The sequence below is a fragment of the Mastigoproctus giganteus genome, chromosome 6, assembly GCF_048544385.1.
Source record: "Mastigoproctus giganteus isolate SK-2022 chromosome 6, ASM4854438v1, whole genome shotgun sequence".
Classification (NCBI taxonomy): domain Eukaryota; kingdom Metazoa; phylum Arthropoda; class Arachnida; order Uropygi; family Thelyphonidae; genus Mastigoproctus; species Mastigoproctus giganteus.
In genome coordinates, this window is record NC_143580.1 from 212,135,252 (window position 1) to 212,154,834 (window position 19,583).

The following is a 19,583-nucleotide window of genomic DNA, read 5'->3' on the forward strand; positions in this document are numbered from 1 at the left end:
AAACCGAGTGCCCTGAGGTGGCTTGATCCAGTGCACCACAGCACTTTACGAACAGCTTTAGGAGCATATCACACCTCACCAGTCCACGGCCTATATGCAGAGGCTCATGAACCACCACTACAACTCCGGAGACAAAACTTGCTGTTATACTACCCTGCAAAGATAAAATCAATACCTGACCACCCGACATGGACAATCCTACACAAATCAAGTTTGGAAAACTTATATAGAAAACAAATGCTTACAAACCAGCAGGCATATATTTAAGAGACCTAATCCAGCAATGTAATTTAGATCTCAGTCAGATAGCAATTTCTCCTAAAATTCCATATCCATCTTGGGATACCATTCAAATAATATGCGATCTCCATATGTATAAATGGAACAAGGATTCCCTACCTACACAATTTCCAACAATTACACGCAGCCTACAGAGACCAACATTGTAATTCTATCTTGATATACACAGATGGTTCCAAAACAGAAACCAAAGTAGGAATAGCAGCCAAATTCCCGAATACCATCATTTCCAAACTACTGAGTGCAGCATTAATACGGCAGAACTGGAGGCTATACAACTAGCCAGGAACCATATATGGCTAACCAACATCGCCAACGGTATAATATATACAGATTCATTCAATGCTCTGCAAGCCTTAAAGGATAACACCATAAATACCCATCCGACCGTATGTAAAATACATAACATGCAATCAAAACTAGCAAAGCAAAAACAAAACATAAGTTTCTGCTGGGTTCCTGGACATGTAGGAATAGATGGCAATGAACAAGCAGACCAAGCAGTAAAACAAGCAGAAAGCCCAATCAACAATACCATACCTGGACTATAAAATTATAATTCGAAATAGTGGCGAAAAACAGTGGCAACAAAAATGGCAGGAACAGGCTGGTAACAAATTATTACAGATAAAACCACTGTTACAACAATGGAAAACCAGTACAAGAACCAACAGATAAGAAGAAGTTATACTTAGCAGATTAAGAATAGAAACACCAATGTTACCCACTCCTATCTGCTCAGAGCCGAATCTCCACCTCAGTGCTCTGACTGTCACACAGTGCAAACAGTCCAACATATTCTACTTGACTGCCCTAACTTTACATGAGAACGTCAGATTATCTTTAAATCCTTAAAAGGAACGTTCGTTAAAAGGTTCGTAGTGAAAACACATTTTCATTACGAACAATATTGTCAGATAAATTTAATATATCCAAAGTCTTCCAGTTTCTGAAACGCATAAACTACTACAACTTGATATAAAAATCATAACAAAAGACATCATTGAATAAGCCATAAATCATAAGTTTGGTGCATTATAGCCATAGAAGCTGATTCGCCAGTAAAATATCCAATCCAACCAGCCAAGCGATGCTAGAAATTATTAAACCACCATTTACTTGCCACGAACTTGGCTTGGGGTTTGCCATACTTATCGTTATCTTCATAAATACTTCTTGCTCGAATGGCCATTAGATTCGGAAGCACTTGCTTCTGAATCTGATTTTCCAACTTCGATATAGCACCTGAATGCTGTTTTGTGATCACTGTTGGGGCGGACTGGCCCTGGTGTGAAATACATTGATCCTTGAACATGTTCTTTTATACATGCACTGTCCCTTAAAATACTATTCACTGTTGAAGCAGTGAGACCTAATTCCATGCAATAGATGACAAACTTTGTCCTCCTTTGTACTTCATAATTAATCGTCTTCATTTCTAAATCAATTTTGTTTCATTTCTTTTCCAAGCACTGCCTGCACTTGCACTTCTGTTGGTCGATTTCCCTTCATCATTGTAATGAGTAAATAGGAATGAAGAGAAGATTCTATAAATTTGTTTTTGTTTTTTTTTTGATTGAAGATTTCAGTGAAGGGGTAATAATAGCGTAAAAGCCACGCAATTCCAGTTATCGGGATTATTGCAAATGCAATAAGATCGAGTTTACTACCTGTTTATAATAGATTGTGCTAACAGAAAAGCCCAATAAACTGGAAAATGCAAATTATTTTTATTGTTTTATGGTAGTGAACTCCAGAAATGTGTTTTAGAAAAATATCACAAAGGCATTCAAAATTGATTCTTATATCGGAACATATGATAACGATGAAAGTGTAGCGTAATTTCCATTATAAAAATGACCTTTTAGAGAGATAAATAGCTTAGTTTTATTTATGCGCCTCCATAGCCAGGTGGAAAGGAGCAGCAGTGCATAGCACACGCTTCTTGATTAGACCGGGGTTTGAGCCCTTCACCACCAAATACGGAGAATGCAAAAAGGTCAGGAAATGACCACTGCATATCCCCGAGCAATATGGCCGTAGTTGCTATTGCTCATAAAAACCAAATAGCAAATAACTTAATTTTATACCGAAAATTTCGATTTCCAAGGTCTTGGAAAGAATTACAAAAAAAAACATCATGTTATTGGGTTCACATTACGATATTTTCACGATACCTCCATTTATTCCCACGGGATACAAAATATGTTTCAATAATATTTTAAAGTTTGGACTGGCCGGCAAAAACGTACGTAACGTCGAGTGTTACATAAGTCAAGGAGTTCCTGTATTTTGCATCTACATTCACACGAGTAGTTATTCGAGGGGAATGCCAGAAGTTTATCAAACTCTAACAGGGAGCTAAGTGATTTTGTAATAACTGAGAGCAAAGTGAAGGAGAAATTGTTGAAGTTAAACATAAAAAAGGCACCTGGGGCAGATGGAATCTATCCAGTTATAATGAAGGAAGCAGAAAGGGAAGTAAGCAAACCCTTAGCTATAATTATGAGAGCATCCTTAGAGTGAGGGGAGGTCCCCATGTACTGGAGATGTGCAAATGTATCCCCAATTCACAAAGAGGGTTCAAAAACACAAATAATTATAGACGTGTTAGTTTAACTTCTGTTCCTGGGAAAATAATGTAGTCACTGGTTAAAGAGGTGATACGGGATCATCTAGACAAGACAGCAGTAATAGTTCAGACATGGCTTGGGTTTGTTAAGGGGAAGTCTTGTCTGACCAATTTGATTGGATACTATAATGTGGTCACAAAGGAACTGGATGCAAAAAATAATTTTGATATCATATACAGTCCAGTCCGGTTATTTCGGACACATTGGGACTAGTGCATTTTGGCCCGATTAAGCGGCTGCCCCAATTATCCGAAGTTTCACGTAAATAGTTAAAAATACAATGTACCCCCTCCTTTACAATTGGTTCCCTGTACAATCAAATCACGTTACGATGGAGTCACCATAGTAAAGTACCCTTCACTATACGACGTGCAGTAAGCACCGGTCATTGTGATCATGTTTGCGAATTGAATTTTAATTCTATTAAACAGCGATTCTAATTAGCGAAAATAGGAGAAATATTATCCACAGGCTATAAAAGCAAAGATACATTAAGCACAAATTTACCCTTTATTACCTTGCCAATTAAAAAATTAAATGATACGTGAAAATCGGAAGAATATATGTGATAATCGGTATATTAATACGCACTGTAATATGTACATACGAACTAGTTGACATTTCTGTTCACTGACATTTGTGGGTGGGGGTTAAAATTTAAAACAGTAAAAAGATAAGCAATCAATAACAAAGAACACGGCACACTCACAAACACAAATTGCAAGTAAGACAAAACGTGCAAGTGAGAACGGAGTAACGAGTTACAAAGCTTTAAAAATAGGATTGAAGAGATCTGAAATAAATTTTTTTTATATGATTGAAGATTTAATGGAAGTGTAAACACATTTCACCATAATAACCCACAGAATTTCAGCTGTCGGTGTTATCGCAAATTCAGTAAGATCGAGTTTACTGTCCGTTTATGATAATTTCACTAACAGAAAAACCCAATAAACAGGTGACTGCTAATATTTTTTATTGTTTTATGGTTGTGACCTCCAGAATTTCGACCAAACCACATGGTACCGTCGGAGACAATCGTAGGGTAATCTCCAGTACTGTGGTCTCCTGCCCCGATTAAACAGCATGCTGTCCCAATTAAGCGAAGTAAACCCTGCCTTTTTTTTTTTTTTTTTTTTGTTTCAGTTTTTTAAGATTTGCCCCAAATAAATGGCTGCACCGATTAACTGGTGGCCCAAATAACCGGAATCCACTGTACTTGGATTTCAGGAAAGCTTTTGATACTGTTGCACATGGAAGACCGCTGTACAAATTGGAGTGGTATGGGATTAAGGGCAAGTTACTGCAATGAATAAAAGGATGGTTGAGTGTGAGATGGTGGCGCATTATGGCCTTAGCTGCCAATGTCCAATTAAAAACCAAACCCAAACCAAAGTGTGAGATGGCAGAGTGGTAATAAATGGACACTGCTCTACATGGACTAATGTTATTAGTGGAGTCCCCCAGGGTTCAGTGCTGGCCCATTATTGTTTTGTGCGTTTATGAATGATATCGATGAAGGTATATCAGGCTTAATGTCCACATTTGCAGATGATACAAAGGTTGGCAGGGTAGTTAATGACAGTAAAGACAGTATGCTACTGCAACAGGATATAGAAAAGTTAGGCAGATGGGCTGAGAAGTGACAACTGAAGTTTAACATTGACAAATGCAAAGTACTGCATGTGGGTAGCAGTAACCCAAGAGAAATGTATCAACTGTGTGGTACTACACTCAGGAAGGTGGAGAATGAAAACGACCTGGGGGTAATTGTGCAGTCAGATATGAAGTTCTCTGAGCAGTGCAGATGGGCTGCCAGAGCAGGTCATGGAGTTTTGTCAATGATATATAGGAATTTTGCTAGGTGATTATCCCATTGTATAAGGCAATGGTCAGGCTATACCTTGAGTACTGCATACAGGTCTGGAGGCCTCATTTTAGGAAGGATGTTGATTTGCTAGAATGAGTAGAGAGAAGCGCAACAAGATTGGTGAGAAGAACAAAAGGGGTGCACTTACGAAGAAAGGCTTAAGTTCTGCAAGTTGCAGCATCTGGAGACTAGGCACCTGTGAGAGTTGTTGTTACTTAGGAGCATTAGCAACCAAGGCCATATTGCTCTGGGGATATGTGGTGGTCATTCCCTGACCTTTCCGCATCCTCCGTATTTGGTGGCTCATGGGCTTGAACCCCGGTCTAATCAAGAAGCATGTGCTACGCACTGCTGCTCGTGCCCACCTGGCTACGGAGGCACCGAACCTGTGAGATGATCTGATCGAGGTGTATAAGGCCTTGAATGGTTTGAGCAGGCTTAGTGCTGACGGGATACTTCGGCTTGCTCAAATTAAGAACTTGAGGGGGCATAGATTCAAATTGAGGAAAGACATTTGTAGAATAGATGTGCAGAAGTTTGCCTTTAGCCAGTGGGTAGTTGATTGCTGGAACAGACTTCCATCTGTTGTTGTGGAAGTTGATAGCTTAAATAAATTTAAGGCTTAACTAGATAAACATTTGGAGTGACTGGATGGGTGAAATGGGAAGGGTTTTTTTTTTTTTTCTTTTTTTTTGCTGATGCTGTATAAGCTTACTTTCTTGCATCATATGCTTCAATTAATGCTAATTACAAGATTCTTGAATGGAGTGAATGAAGGTGTTAAACTGGTGGAAAAAGTCCTTGTTGGTAAGCTTATTATTTGCATCAGATTTTTTTAAAGATGGAGAAGGTCCCACACATACAGTAGGCTTTAAAAGCTGCTTTGGCCACACCCCTTTGATGCATTGGTCGAATTAACAATGTGGTGTTTTATTGTAACGAGAAGTACTGCCCAGAACGATTATAAATTTGAATGTATTCTTCTCCTTTTCATAATATACCTTCATTTCCTCTTGTAGCTTCCTCGAATAATATTCAGTAAAAATCGTCCATGTCATCTAACTTCTTTTATTCACTCCCCAAACAACAGTTTGTTTTTACCTATCTTTTTAGTGCCCATGGATTTTCAGAGTGATAAACCTTAAATTTGTGATCCCAAAAGTATGTTGTCCTCTGAAGAATAGTATACAGTGGTATTTGACAGTTTCAAAGTGTGGCATTTTTTGTTTGGTGGCAATAAATGTGTGGCTGGGCATGCACTTCCAGAACAGGCCTGTTTTGTCCAAATTAAATAGCTGTTTTACTTTTGTAACCTCCTTCAATAATTGTTTCTTTGAAAACCTTAAGAAATTCCATATCAGCAACATCGTGATCACAGTGTGCTGAAGTGGGATTTACTCAAAGAGGTAACTACCGTCAGGGGTAAAGGAAAGGGTTTTTGCTTCCGTAAAGGGGAGTACAGTGGTCTCAGACAGTTTTTAAATTCTGTACAGTGGGATCAACTGACGATGTTACAAACAGTAAATTCTAAGTGGGAAGCATTCAAAGAATTAATCGTGGAAGCTACTAGACTTTATATACCGATTAAGAAATATCGTTCAAGGTTTAGGCCTAAATGGTTATCAAATGAACTAATGAGACTCGTGACTGAGAAGAAAAATGCATGGGATGCATATAAATTATCAGGTGACGCAGAAGCCTGTGGCAGATATAAGCTAGTCTGTAATCAGGTCACAAAGGAGGTTCGGCAGGCGAAGGCGGATTACGAGAAATCTTTGGCAAAAGATGCTAAGAAAAACAGCAAGGATTTCTTTACTTATATAAACTCTAAAAGGAAGGGGATGAATCTGATTGGTCCACTTGACATCGATGGTTCGACTGTTGATGATCCTCCTCAGATAGCAAACAAACTGAATGAGTATTTTGCATCTACATTCACACATGAGGAATTATTACAATTTGAAAATGGAAGAAGGTTATCAAATTGTAGCAGTGTGCTTAATGATTTTGTAATAACTGAGAGCAAAGTGGAGGAGAAATTGTTGAAGTTAAACATAAGAAAGGCACCTGGGGTGGATGGGATCTATCCAGTTATTTTAAAGGAGGCGGCAAAGCAACTAAGCAAACCCTTAGCCATAATTATGAGAGCATCCTTGGACTCAGGGGAGGTTCCCACGGACTGGAGATGTGCAAATGTGTCCCCAATTCACAAAGGTGGATCGAAGGGTGACACGAGTAATTACAGACCAGTTAGTTTAACTTCTGTTCCGGGTAAAATAATGGAGTCGCTGGTTAAAGATGCATTGCAGGATCATCTAGACAAAACTGCAGCAATAATTCAAACACAGCATGGGTTTGTTAAGGGAAAGTCTTGTCTGACAAATTTGATTGGTTATTATGATGTGGTCACAAAGGAACTGGATGCAAAAAATAATTTTGATATCATATACTTGGATTTCAGGAAAGCTTTTGACACTGTTGCGCATGGAAGACTACTGTACAAATTGGAGCAGAATGGTATTAAGGGTAAGTTGCTACAATGGATAAAAGGATGGTTAAGTGGGAGAAGACAGAGGGTGGTAATCAATGGGTGCTGCTCTTTGTGGACTAATGTTATTAGTGGAGTCCCTCAGGGTTCGGTGTTGGGTCCACTGTTGTTTTGTGTATTTATCAATGATATTGATGAAGGTATATCAGGCTTAATGTCGAAGTTTGCAGATGACACAAAGGTTGGCAGGGTTGTTAATGACAGTAATGGCAGTGTGCTACTGCAACAGGATCTAGATAATTTGGGCAGATGGGCTAAGAAGTGGCAACTGAAGTTCAACCTTGACAAATGCAAAGTATTGCATATGGGTAGAAGTAACCCCAGAGAAACGTACCAACTGTGTGGTACTACACTTAAGGTGGTAGAAAATGAAAAAGACCTGAGAGTAATTGTGCAGTCAGATATGAAGTTTTCTGAGCAGTGCAGACAGGCTGCTAGGGCGGGTCATGGGGTTTTGTCAATGATATATAGGAATTTTGCTAGCAGGGAAAAGGAGGTGATTGTCCCTCTGTATAAGGCAATGGTCAGGCCACGCCTTGAGTACTGCATACAGGTCTGGAGGCCTCATTTTAGGAAGGATGTAGATTTGCTTGAGCGTGTACAGAGAAGAGCAACACGATTGGTGAGGAGAATGAAGGGATTCTCTTACCAAGAGAGGCTTAAGTTCTGCAAATTGCAGTGGCTGGAGACTAGGCACCTGCGCGGTGATCTGATTGAGGTCTATAAGGCCTTGAATGGGTTGAGCACGCTGAATTCTGATGGGATCCTTCCACTTGTTCAGATTACCAACCTACGGGGACATAAGTTCAAATTAAGAAAGGACAGATGTAGAATAGATGTGCGGAAATTTGCCTTTAGCCAGCGGGTGGTTAATTGCTGGAACAGACTTCCATCTGTCGTTGTGGAAGTTGATAGGTTAAATAAATTTAAGGAGGAACTGGACAGGCATTTGGAGGGAATGGTGTGATTTTTTTTTTTTTTTTTTTGGCTGATGCTGCATAAGCTCCTACACTTGCTTTCTTGCATCATGTGCCACTACTACTATTACTATTACATGATCTGCAGCTGTCACCTTGCATGCCATTGAGGTTTTTGAATGTGTGATAGCTTTTAAAGTAGTCAAACTATTTTCAGTTTTCAAATGGGTTGGATGCTTTTTATCTTTAATCAGATAAAGGCATGTTGCTGGTTATGATGTTTTATCTAGGTGCTCAGCATTTTTTGCTTCAGTACAAGATTTCATAACTAGTTGTTGAGATTTATAGTTCATAAGCAGTCTTGTGAATTGGACCTTCACTGCCATGAATTGTTCTCACTACTTGCAACATTCACTTAGTCCTATTGCTCTTTGAATGTTAATGCTGCACCTATTCCATATAAACTAAGAACTGGTGTAACTTCTCTAAAAAATGAGATTTTTGAGGCTTTTTTTTTTTTTTTTTTTCAATCTGCCTTTTTCACATTCTTATTTCCACTCTTAGATTCATTCACTATTTTGTTCTATGTATATATGGTAGTTTTTTGTATGAACCAAAACTTATACTCACAAACAATGTCAACAACAGTGTAGTATGTTACTGAGCCAGTGTGGAAGAAGAAATAAAGCTCATTGCATCATAGTGGAAGCCACCAGATAGTTGTGGATACACCAAATATGAAGAAATTGAAAGCATATATAACAAAGCTGATTATACTTCAGCTGATTTTGCACTTGATAATATGTGGTTTGGGCTGTTTTATTTTATTAATAATTAGAACTTGTGATGAAGATGGCTTACCATATTTATTTCATATTTTATATTATTAGTCTATTATTATCAGATTGAAAATCCATAACATGAAGTGGAAGGATTTAAGTAAGGTCTCAAATAGATTTAAAGGTTAAAGGATTTAAGGTTAAAAACGAAGATCTTCATGTATCACCTTTCAGAAGCTCATACAAATGAGTCTGAATGAATTATCCCTCCCCCCCCCCAGAAATTAACACTATAGTCACTTTAAAACATCATTGTACTTGTTAGGGCATTTGTATATCAATGAACATATGCACTAAGTTGTAAGTGTTGTAAACTAGGTTTTCTACTTACCGCATCAAATTTCATTATGGAGACATGTTTAATCTTCATCCTTCTACTGAAAGATCATGTGTTTAAGACTTGCTGGATGAGTTCAAGAATATCCTGCATAACCTCTAACTTTTAGATAAACATTTTTAGTGTTATATCTCAGTATCTAGTGAATTTTTCACTACAAAACGTAGGGTTGATTTCTGCAGGTACAGCAGACTCTCGATTTACCAGAATCGGATTAACCGGGACACTTCAAGATTCCAAATTATAAAAAAAAAAAAAACCCAACCAGAAATCATAAAACTCAAGTAATAACTAGAATAGGTATAAACAGATGTTTGGCAAGTCATAAATAAGCGACAAACGGCATTGTAAGTCGTCATTGGGAGATTAGTGTACCTATTATTATCTTGCATCCCCCACTGTCTTCACACCTACCACTCAAAAAAAAGAGACCAAATATTTCGTTTGATTCAGTGTGTAATGTCGATTGTTGTGTTCTGTCGCACCGCAAAAAGAAAAAATTTGTTTTGTCGTTTATGTCAATTTTTTTTATAGTAAAAAAAAAAGATTTTTTTTTTTTTTGTTTAGAAATCGCAAAAATGATGGGTAAATGCAAAAGAATTGCACTTTCAGTTACAAAAACTTGAAATTATTCAAAAGTTTGAAAACAGTGCATCCGTTAAATCTCTAATGTACCATTATAATGCTAGTGACCAAACCATACGCAACATCCTAAAAAAATATAGGAAGGCTATAGACTTAAAATCGACGTCGGGGGAAAAGGGGGGGAAAGCACCGTATTGGACACGCGAGTAGTGCGCGGTAAGTTTTTTTTATCTATCGCCATATTTTTTTATATAGGTTGCTGAACATTTTTCGATACAATAAGTCCCCAACTTACGTAACTATGGATTTATGTAATTTTTTTTTTTTTTTTTCACTCAAATATTTTTTTTTTTTTTTTTTTAAGGATTGTAAAATTTAAAAGAAACAAAAAAAGTAAATAAAATAAGCAATCAATAATGACGATCACGGCACGCACATATTGCACAAATGAAATACGGAGTAACAAGCAAAAAAAAATAGGAAAGAAGAGAAGATTCTTACAATTTATTTATGGGGTTTTTTATGACTGAAGATTTCAGTGAAGGGGGGGACACATTTCACCATAATAACGTAAAAACCCAAAGAATTCCAGCTATCGGTATTTTTGCAAATGCAATAAGATCGAGTTTACCCGTTTATAATGAATTGCACTAACAGAAAAAGCCCAATAAACCGGAATTGCTAATCGTTTTTATTGTTTTATGGCAGTGACCTCCAGAAATGTGCTTTAACGAAATCTGAGCTCACACATGGTGATAATAGTGAGTTTTTGCCTAAACCTGTGAAGTTCTTTACAGAAAATTTCATTTTGACTGTTATCATGGTGCTGACTAAGAGAATAAGTGACAGTGATGCTAGTAAATCTACGAAGAAAAGGAAAGCAATCAGAACAAATAATAAGGATGTATGAAAATGGTCAAACATTAACAAGTATCGCGCTGAATTCAGATTTGTCAATAATAATATAATAGCAATATGTTATTAGTCATTCCCGAGTTATGTAAAACTCGACGAAATCAGAAGTCCTGGAACGTATCTCTTTTGTATGTCGGGAAATTCTGTATTTTTGGATTATCCGGGATTTGTTTTTTACCATCTATCCCGGAAAATTGCGAGTCTACTGTACTTCATATATACTTTTATGCTATGCAATATCAACAACATTGTATTCCAAAGCAGTTGCTACAAAACCAGTAATGTATTATTGTAGGGTACTTTTTTTTGCCTAAGATTCTTAATTCATTGTATGATATTTAAAATTTGTTTTTAAATATGTATTTTTTTTTAGATCTGTTAGACTTGAAAAAGACAGTGTAAATTCAGTATGTTTAAATCCTGAACCCCAAGACAAACATCCAAGGTTATTGATTGCGTGCCATATAGGATTAAGCCCGTCTGGTAATTCTCTTTCTGCATATAACACTACTCTGATGCCACATATCCACGGCCTTCCATCTATTATTTCTCTACTGTTTGCACCAATGGCAGAACTAAGGTATGTGTACTTATTGTGTTTTGTTCTCTGATTTTTTTATTTTATGTCGAAATAATGCAGAAATAACTGGCAGATTTCTAAAGGAATAGTAAGTAATTTTATTTATATATTAAGTAAGTCTTCAGATTGTCAGAGAATGCAAACATATTGTTGTTCCAATACTAACAATTTATTGAAAACATGCCAGAACTCTTTTTCCCTCTCCAGCATTATTGGTGTGTGTGGGAGAGGTGTGATAATCTAGTGCATGTGAACCCTAGAAAGCACTGGTGTCATAAATTTAAATGCTTTACAATATTAAGCTTTAACAATCTTTTTTGAAAGGGAATTTTCAAATCTATTTTCTAGATTTATACCTATATGCCAGATTTAGCCAAAAGTGACTTTTTTTTTTTTTGTTCTTTGTTAAGTGGGATGAAATGTCTTTGGGTGCACTATGAGGTATAAAATTTCCCAACAGGGAAGGAAGTTTTTCATTCTTTTTCCTTTTCAAATTTTGCCATTATCTTATTTTACAGTGCTGAATACGTTGATATGATGTACGTTTATAGATGTTGTAATGGAAGTACTGTTGCTAAATACCAGCAATGTTTTCTGAACCACAGAGTTCTGAATTGATAAGTTATTAGCCAAATTTTCCAAACATTGCAAGATACCAGCTAATTTCCCAGTATGATGGGAAGATGTGGCCAAGCAAGAAAACATAGTTGAGGCAGCACAGTGTAGTCCTTGTGCTAGCATGCAAAGGATATCCATGCAGGTTGGTGTTTTTCAATCAAGAGTATGGAGAACATTGCATAAAGAAGGCATGTATTCATACCACATGCAGAGTGTTTAACACCTCAAACCTGGAAATCCTGCCCAATGGTTGGAATTTTATAATTTGCTGAATGACAATCGTCATTTGCATTGTTTCCTCCTATTCAGTGATGAAGTTCAGTTCACTTCAGAGAATGTCAACACACAATTCTTATATCTCTAAATAGGCCTACAAGGCTGGGACAATTCATATTGAACAATTAGACTTTACACTAGCCGGTATTCAAATAAACAAATTCCAATCTTGCAACTAAAACACTTTATTTAAAATAAAATAAAATACGAGCGTATGAAATAAAATATATAGTAGTCTAAAACTGATGTGTTTTAATTTACAATAAAATACAAAAATATAAAATATGATGATAAAAGCGATAAAATCAATTAATAAAATAAAATACCGTAACAACTGTAGCTTTCGGAGATAGCAATCCCCTTTCTCAACAGCATATTTCTGCTGTGTGGCACATCCTTAAGTAGCAGATCCACGGCACTCATCACATGGTTCCTCGGGAGTAAGGCCGGAATTTCCCATTTATGCACCGGAAATGGCTCGTGAACGCGCTAGCTGAAACCGTTCATCTCGCCCAAGAACCACAGTTTCCAAGAGGGGGATGTAAACGTACACCCTTGTCTCTATTATGGAATTGCTAGCTGCCCCAATACGTAAACTCTCAAGCCATTTACGGTCCCAGAACCCCTGTGCATGATCCGTGATGACAGCATCCTCCGGGGAGATTTGATTTGCTTCTCCCAAAAATGTTCTGCCACGGCAGACTTCCCATAATTTGCAGACTTTATTGCATTTATATGCTCCCCCAGATGGTCTTTCAGTCGTTGTCCCGTCTCACCTACATAACACACCCCACAATCCGGGCATTTAATCTCGTATACCACTCCACTGTTGGCTTCTTTCGTTATGGGGTCTTTGACACAAGGTATCACTGTGTACAACCTCCATCCCGGGAGTTGCACACAGTGTATCTGGCACCTCCGAATTACTCGTGCAATGTGGTCTGAAAGGCCTGGATAGTAGGGAATGTATGCAGTGCTCACAGGGGCAAATGGCTCGGTACGGGTGGACTCCGCTCCTCTAATAATTAAAAAGTAAGCAAACCCTTAGCCATAATTATGAGAGCTTCCTTGGACTCAGGGGAAGTACCCATGGACTGGAGATGTGCAAATGTGACCCCAATTCACAAAGGAGGATCAAAGGGCGACATGAGTAATTATAGACCAGTTAGTTTAACTTCTGTTCCGGGTAAAATAATGGAGTCGCTGGTTAAAGATGCATTGCAGGATCATCTAGACAAGACTGCAGCAATAATTCAGACACAGCATGGGTTTGTTAAGGGAAAGTCTTGTCTGACAAATTTGATAGGATATTATGATGTGGTTACAAAAGAACTGGATGCAAAAAATAATTTTGATATCATATATTTGGATTTCAGGAAAGCTTTTGTCACTGTTGCGCATGGAAGACTACTGTACAAATTGGAGCAGAATGGTATTAAGGGTAAGTTGCTACAATGGATAAAAGGATGGTTAAGTGGGAGAAGACAGAGGGTGGTAATCAATGGGTGCTGCTCTTCTTGGACTAATGTTATTAGTGGTGGCCCACAGGGTTCGGTGTTAGGTCCACTGTTGTTTTGTATATTTATCAATGATATTGATGAAGGTATATCAGGCTTAATGTTGAAGTTTGCAGATGATACAAAGGTTGGCAGGGTTGTTAATGACAGTAATGGCAGTGTGCCACTGCAACAGGATGTAGATAATTTGGGCAGATGGGCTAAGAAGTGGCAACTGAAGTTTAACCTTGACAAATGCAAAGTACTGCATATGGGTAGAAGTAACCCCAGAGAAACGTACCAACTGTGTGGTACTACACTTAAGGTGGTAGAAAATGAAAAAGACCTGGGAGTAATTGTGCAGGCAGATATGAAGTTTTCTGAGCATTGCAGACAGACTGCTAGGGCAGGTCATGGGGTTTTGTCAATGATATATAGGAATTTTTCTAGCAGGGAAAAGGAGGTGATTATCACTCTGTATAAGGCAATGGTCAGGCCATGCCTTGAGTACTGCGTACAGGTCTGGAGGCCTCATGTTAGGAAGGATGTAGATTTACTTGAGCATGTACAGAGAAGGGCAACAAGATTGGTGAGGGGAATGAAGGGATCCTCTTACCAAGAGAGGCTTAAGTTCTGCAAATTACAGTGGCTGGAGACTAGGCACCTGCGCAGTGATCTGATTGAGGTATATAAGGCCTTGAATGGGTTGAGCATGCTGAATTCTGATGGGATCCTTCCACTTGTTCAGATTACGAACCTAAGGGGGCATAAATTCAAATTAAGAAAAGACAGATGTAGAATAGATGTGCGGAAATTTGCCTTTAGCCAGCGGGTGGTTAATTGCTGGAACAAACTTCCATCTGTCGTTGTGGAAGTTACAAATGGTGGAAGTTACTTACAAATTAACACATGACACAGAAGCCTATGATAGATACAAGTTGATATGCAACCAAGTTACAAAGGAGGTTAGGCAGGCAAAGGCAGATTACGAGAAATCCTTGGCAAGGGATGCAAAGAAAAACAGCAAAGAGTTCTTTACTTATGTAAACTCTAGAAGGAAGGGGATGAATCAGATTGGTCCACTGGATATTGATGGGTCAACTGTTGATGATCCTGCTCAGGTAGCTAACAAACTAAATGAATATTTTGCATCGACATTCACACATGAGGAGTTATTCAGCGAGGGGAATGCCAGAGGTGTATTCAACTCTAGCAGTAAGCTACAGAATCTTGAAATAACTGGGAGTAAAGTGGAGGAGAAACTGTTGAAGATAAACACAAGAAAAGCACCCGGAGTGGATGGGATCTATCCAGTTATATTAAAGGAGGCAGCAAAGGAAGTAAGCAAACCCTTAGCCATAATTATGAGATCTTCCTTGGACTCAGGGGAGGTACCCATAGACTGGAAATGTGCAAATGTGACCCCAATTCACAAAGGAGGATCAAAGGCTGACACAAGTAATTATAGACCTGTGAGCTTAACTTCTGTTCCAGGAAAATTAATGGAGGCACTGGTTAAAGAAACACTGCAGGATCATTTAGACAAGACTTCAGTTATAGCTCAGACACAGCATGGTTTTGTTAAGGGGAAGTCTTGCCTGACCAACTTGATTGGATACTATGATGCAGTCACAAAAGAACTGGATGCAGGGAATAACTTTGATATTATATACTTGGATCTTAGAAAGGCTTTTGATACTGTTGCACATGGAAGACTGCTACACAAATTGGAGCAGTGTGACATTGGAGGCAAATTGCTGCTATGGAGAAAGGGGTGGTTGAGGGGGAGAAGACAGAGAGTGGTAATCAATGGACACTGCTCATCGTGGACTGATGTTATTAGTGGAGTCCTTCAGGGCTCAGTGTTGGGTCCATTATTGTTTTCTGTATTTATAAATGATATTGATGATGGTATATCGGGCTTAATGTCCAAGTTTGCAGATGATACAAAGGTTGGCAGGGTTGTCAAGGACACTACTGACACTATGCTGCTGCAACAGGATCTGGAAAGGTTGAGCAGATGGGCTGAGAGGTGGCAAATGAAGTTTAACATTGACAAATGTAAAGTACTACACATGGGAAACAGCAACCCCAGAGCAACGTATCAACTCTGTGGTACTACACTGACAGTGGTAGAGAATGAAAGGGACTTGGGGGTGGTTGTGCAGGCAGATATGAAGTTCTCTGAGCAGTGCAGACGGGCTGCAAGAGTAGTTCATGGAGTATTGTCAATGATATACAGGAATTTTTCCAGCAGGGATAAGGAGGTGATTATTCCATTGTATAAGGCAATGGTCAGGCCACACCTAGAGTACTGTATACAGGTCTGGAGGCCTCATTTCAAGAAGGATGTAGAGCTGCTGGAACGAGTACAGAGAAGGGCAACAAGATTAGTGAATGGAACAAAGGGGTGCTCTTACGAAGAAAGGCTTAAGTTTTGCAAATTACAGTGTCTGGAGACTAGGCACCAGCGAGGTGATCTGATAGAGGTGTATAAAGCCTTGAATGGTTTGAGCATGCTCAATGCTGATGGGATTCTTCCTCTAGCTCAGAAAAATCACCTGAGAGGGCATAAATTCAAATTGAGGAAAGACAGATGTAGGATAGACGTGCGGAAATTTGCCTTTAGCCAGCGGGTGGTTGTTTGGTGGAACAGACTTCCATCCCTTGTGGTGGAGGTTGATAGGCTAAATAAGTTTAAGGCTCAGCTGGACAGGTATTTTGAACGAACAGAGGGGTGAAGTGGAAGTGGGTTTTTTTTTTTTTGGCTGATGCTGCATAAGCTTGCTTTCTTGCATCAAATGCCTCTACTAATGCTAATGCTAAAAAAAAAAAAGTTGATAGGTTGAATAAATTTAAGGAGGAACTGGACAGGCATTTGGAGAGAATGGTGTGTTTTTTTTTTTTTTTTGTTGGCTGATGCTGCATAAGTTCATACATTTGCTTTCTTGCATCACATGACACTACTACTACTACTACTTTTTGCAGGATATTAAATAAGTGATAAGTTGAATGTATAATGTAACAGCAGCTGTTCTCTGTTTTGATCTACTGTAATTTTCCTAGAACCAGCTTATTTCAGATGTATAAATGTATAACATAATGGGCTTTTTTATAATTTCAAAAAAGACTAGCCATATTTTAATTCTGTTCATTTTGTTTTAGGACAGATCCAAAAAGAATGAGGTACACTGGTGCGCTCTGTGGTCTTGGATATGATCCAAATACTGGAGAACCTATATATCCAGAGCATGATATAGAAACTACCTTTGATACAGTAATTGACCTTAATGATATTCTTACAGTAAGTAATAATTTTTTATTATGAAATATGTTGTATAAATGCTCTTTGTCAAAAAATTAAGTGATTTATTTTCTTTTAATTTAATCAACTTCTGTGTACAGTTATTGATCCATTTGCTGACTATCGGAACAAGAACATCCTCTTGTTCCTAAATCAGCCAGAAAGAAACAAGAGTCCCCCCCTCCCCTCCCTTTCCCACAAGCTCTTTCTTTAGGCTGTTGGCTCTCAGATGCCTTTTGGTATAATGCATATGCAACCTGAAAATGCATTATACCAAAATTGGAAGATACTGAATAGAGATAATAAAGATAATGAATAAGGGCTGTATATATAAGATAATGAATAAGTAAATAAGTTTTGCTTATTAAATCTAGTTTAGAAATCAGTTTTATATAATAAATAACACTCACAACATGCCTATCAACTGAGTATGTGAACCAAACATACTGCACAGTGGAGTTTCAATGCTTCAAACATTTGGATGTATTCACATTGGCATTGCTGGCTTTGTGATACAAGCAGTCAGTGATTGTTGTGTAAAAATCAATGAGGATAAAACCATCTAGAGCAGCATAATAAGACATAATTATTGCAGTTTCTGCAGAGTCACAGAGCCGACCGGGCTAGCCGGGTGGGTAAAGTGCCTGCCTAGCAACCCAAAGGTCGAGGGTTCAAATCCCGCCTCGGGCTTGGATACTGCAAAAACCTTGGGAGGTGCATTATGGCCACAGAAGCCAATGCGCCAACAACTAACAAAGAAAGAAGAAGAAAGAAGCAGAGTCACAGAAGGAAGGTACTTTGGTTATTAATTTTATTTACTGTATTTATTTCTAGCTGGTAAATAACAAGGCAAAGCATTAACTTTACTAAGTTACTAGCGTAATGCATTTTGGTGTGTTAAATACAGATAGGTTGTCACATATCCAGTAAAATCCAAAAGGCTCAAGCTAATGGGAATGCTGTGGCTCATGGGAGAACTGAGGGGGGCAGTTGCCCTCTGAATCACGGCCTTTTAAAATGCACTGCTTGCTTGATGTTTGTGGATCAATTAGGTACGGGACATGATATTGCCATGGGGGATGTCTTTGTGTGTGCGCGATGTAAGGAATGTAAGGAAATCAGGCGACAACTCAGCATTGTTATGGGGCCTATATGAGAGCTTGAAGGACAGGGTGGATGCCCTCGAAGGATCAAAATTGAGGGCCCATCAAGCTCTCAGCTGCCCACATCAATGCCAGAGCTTGCACTTGATCATCACCCAACACAGTGGCAACCCCCAAGGCAGAATGTGCTGATCCCACAGGAACTAGTAGTTGTTGGTGACTCTATTGTCAGGGAAATGGGGAATATGGTATGTAAAAAGGATAGGTGGAACAGAACCAGGTTTGTCTGCCAGGGGCAAAGGTTGATGACATTGTAGAGCAGATATCATATTTTAAGGGCACAAAGGGTGATATTGTTGTACACGTTGGCCCTAATGATATTAAGAGTACGAGACCGGCAGAATTACTTAAGTACAGGTCACTGATGAAAAAAAAAAAAGCCGTGAATTAGGGTTGAATTTGAAAGTGTCTGCAATTCTGCCCAGACACGATAGGAGGGAAAATATGATGAGAACCTTGTCGATCAATGCGGCCCTGAAAAGATTATGCAAGGCTCAAGGGGTAGAATTTTTTTTTCAGCCTGGTCTGTACTTGTTAACAGGAGAGACTGCTTCTACAGGGATGGGATACACTTAAATAGAAAGGGTGCAAGAATATTTGCTGATGCTATCGAGGCAGTGTTAGGTGGGTCGGAAAACTGCTAGATTGGGGGGATACAAGGACTAATAGATTAACAGTAGCCACTGGCAGAGGTGAAAGTGATTCTTACACTGCTTCTATTGGAATGAGCAGCAGCCTGGAAAACAAGATGCAGGGTATTTCAGAGACTGCTGGGAGTCATTGCAGTACAAGTAAACACATGGGTTGTGTTAGTGTAGCTAAGAATAGGAACAGGTGCATGTATACTTGTGTTTACACCAATGCTAGGAGTTTGGTAAATAAATTTGATGAATTTTAGTTATTGCTCAAAACATCAAAGGCAGATATTGTTGGGATATCAGAGACGTGGTGTCACACAGATATAAGGAAAGCAGAAGTGGAATTTTGGGAGTACAATGTGTACAGAAAGGATAGGAAGGGAGGAGGGGTTATGCTATTAGTTAAGAAACACACAAAATCCAAGGAAGTGAAGCCAGTTGACATCGCTGGACAGTACAGTGTCGAGTCAGTTTGGTGTGACATAAGCATTGGGAGATCAAAATTGAGAGTAGGAGTGTGCTATAGGCCTAATGACTCTGATGAGTATAATATGAAACTGTACA

At 38.6% G+C, this 19,583-nt stretch overlaps 1 protein-coding gene across 1 annotated transcript in view; it reads left to right on the plus strand.

The window, feature by feature from the left end:
* Positions 1–19,583, plus strand: part of spn-E (tudor domain containing 9 protein spindle E) — a 421,802-nt gene that overhangs the window by 390,279 nt on the left and 11,940 nt on the right. Inside the window, exons 34-35 of the mRNA XM_090376707.1 lie at positions 11,318–11,524; positions 17,080–17,218. Of these exons, the coding sequence (XP_090232833.1) occupies positions 11,318–11,524; positions 17,080–17,218 (346 nt within the window). The remainder of the gene's footprint in view (positions 1–11,317; positions 11,525–17,079; positions 17,219–19,583) is intronic.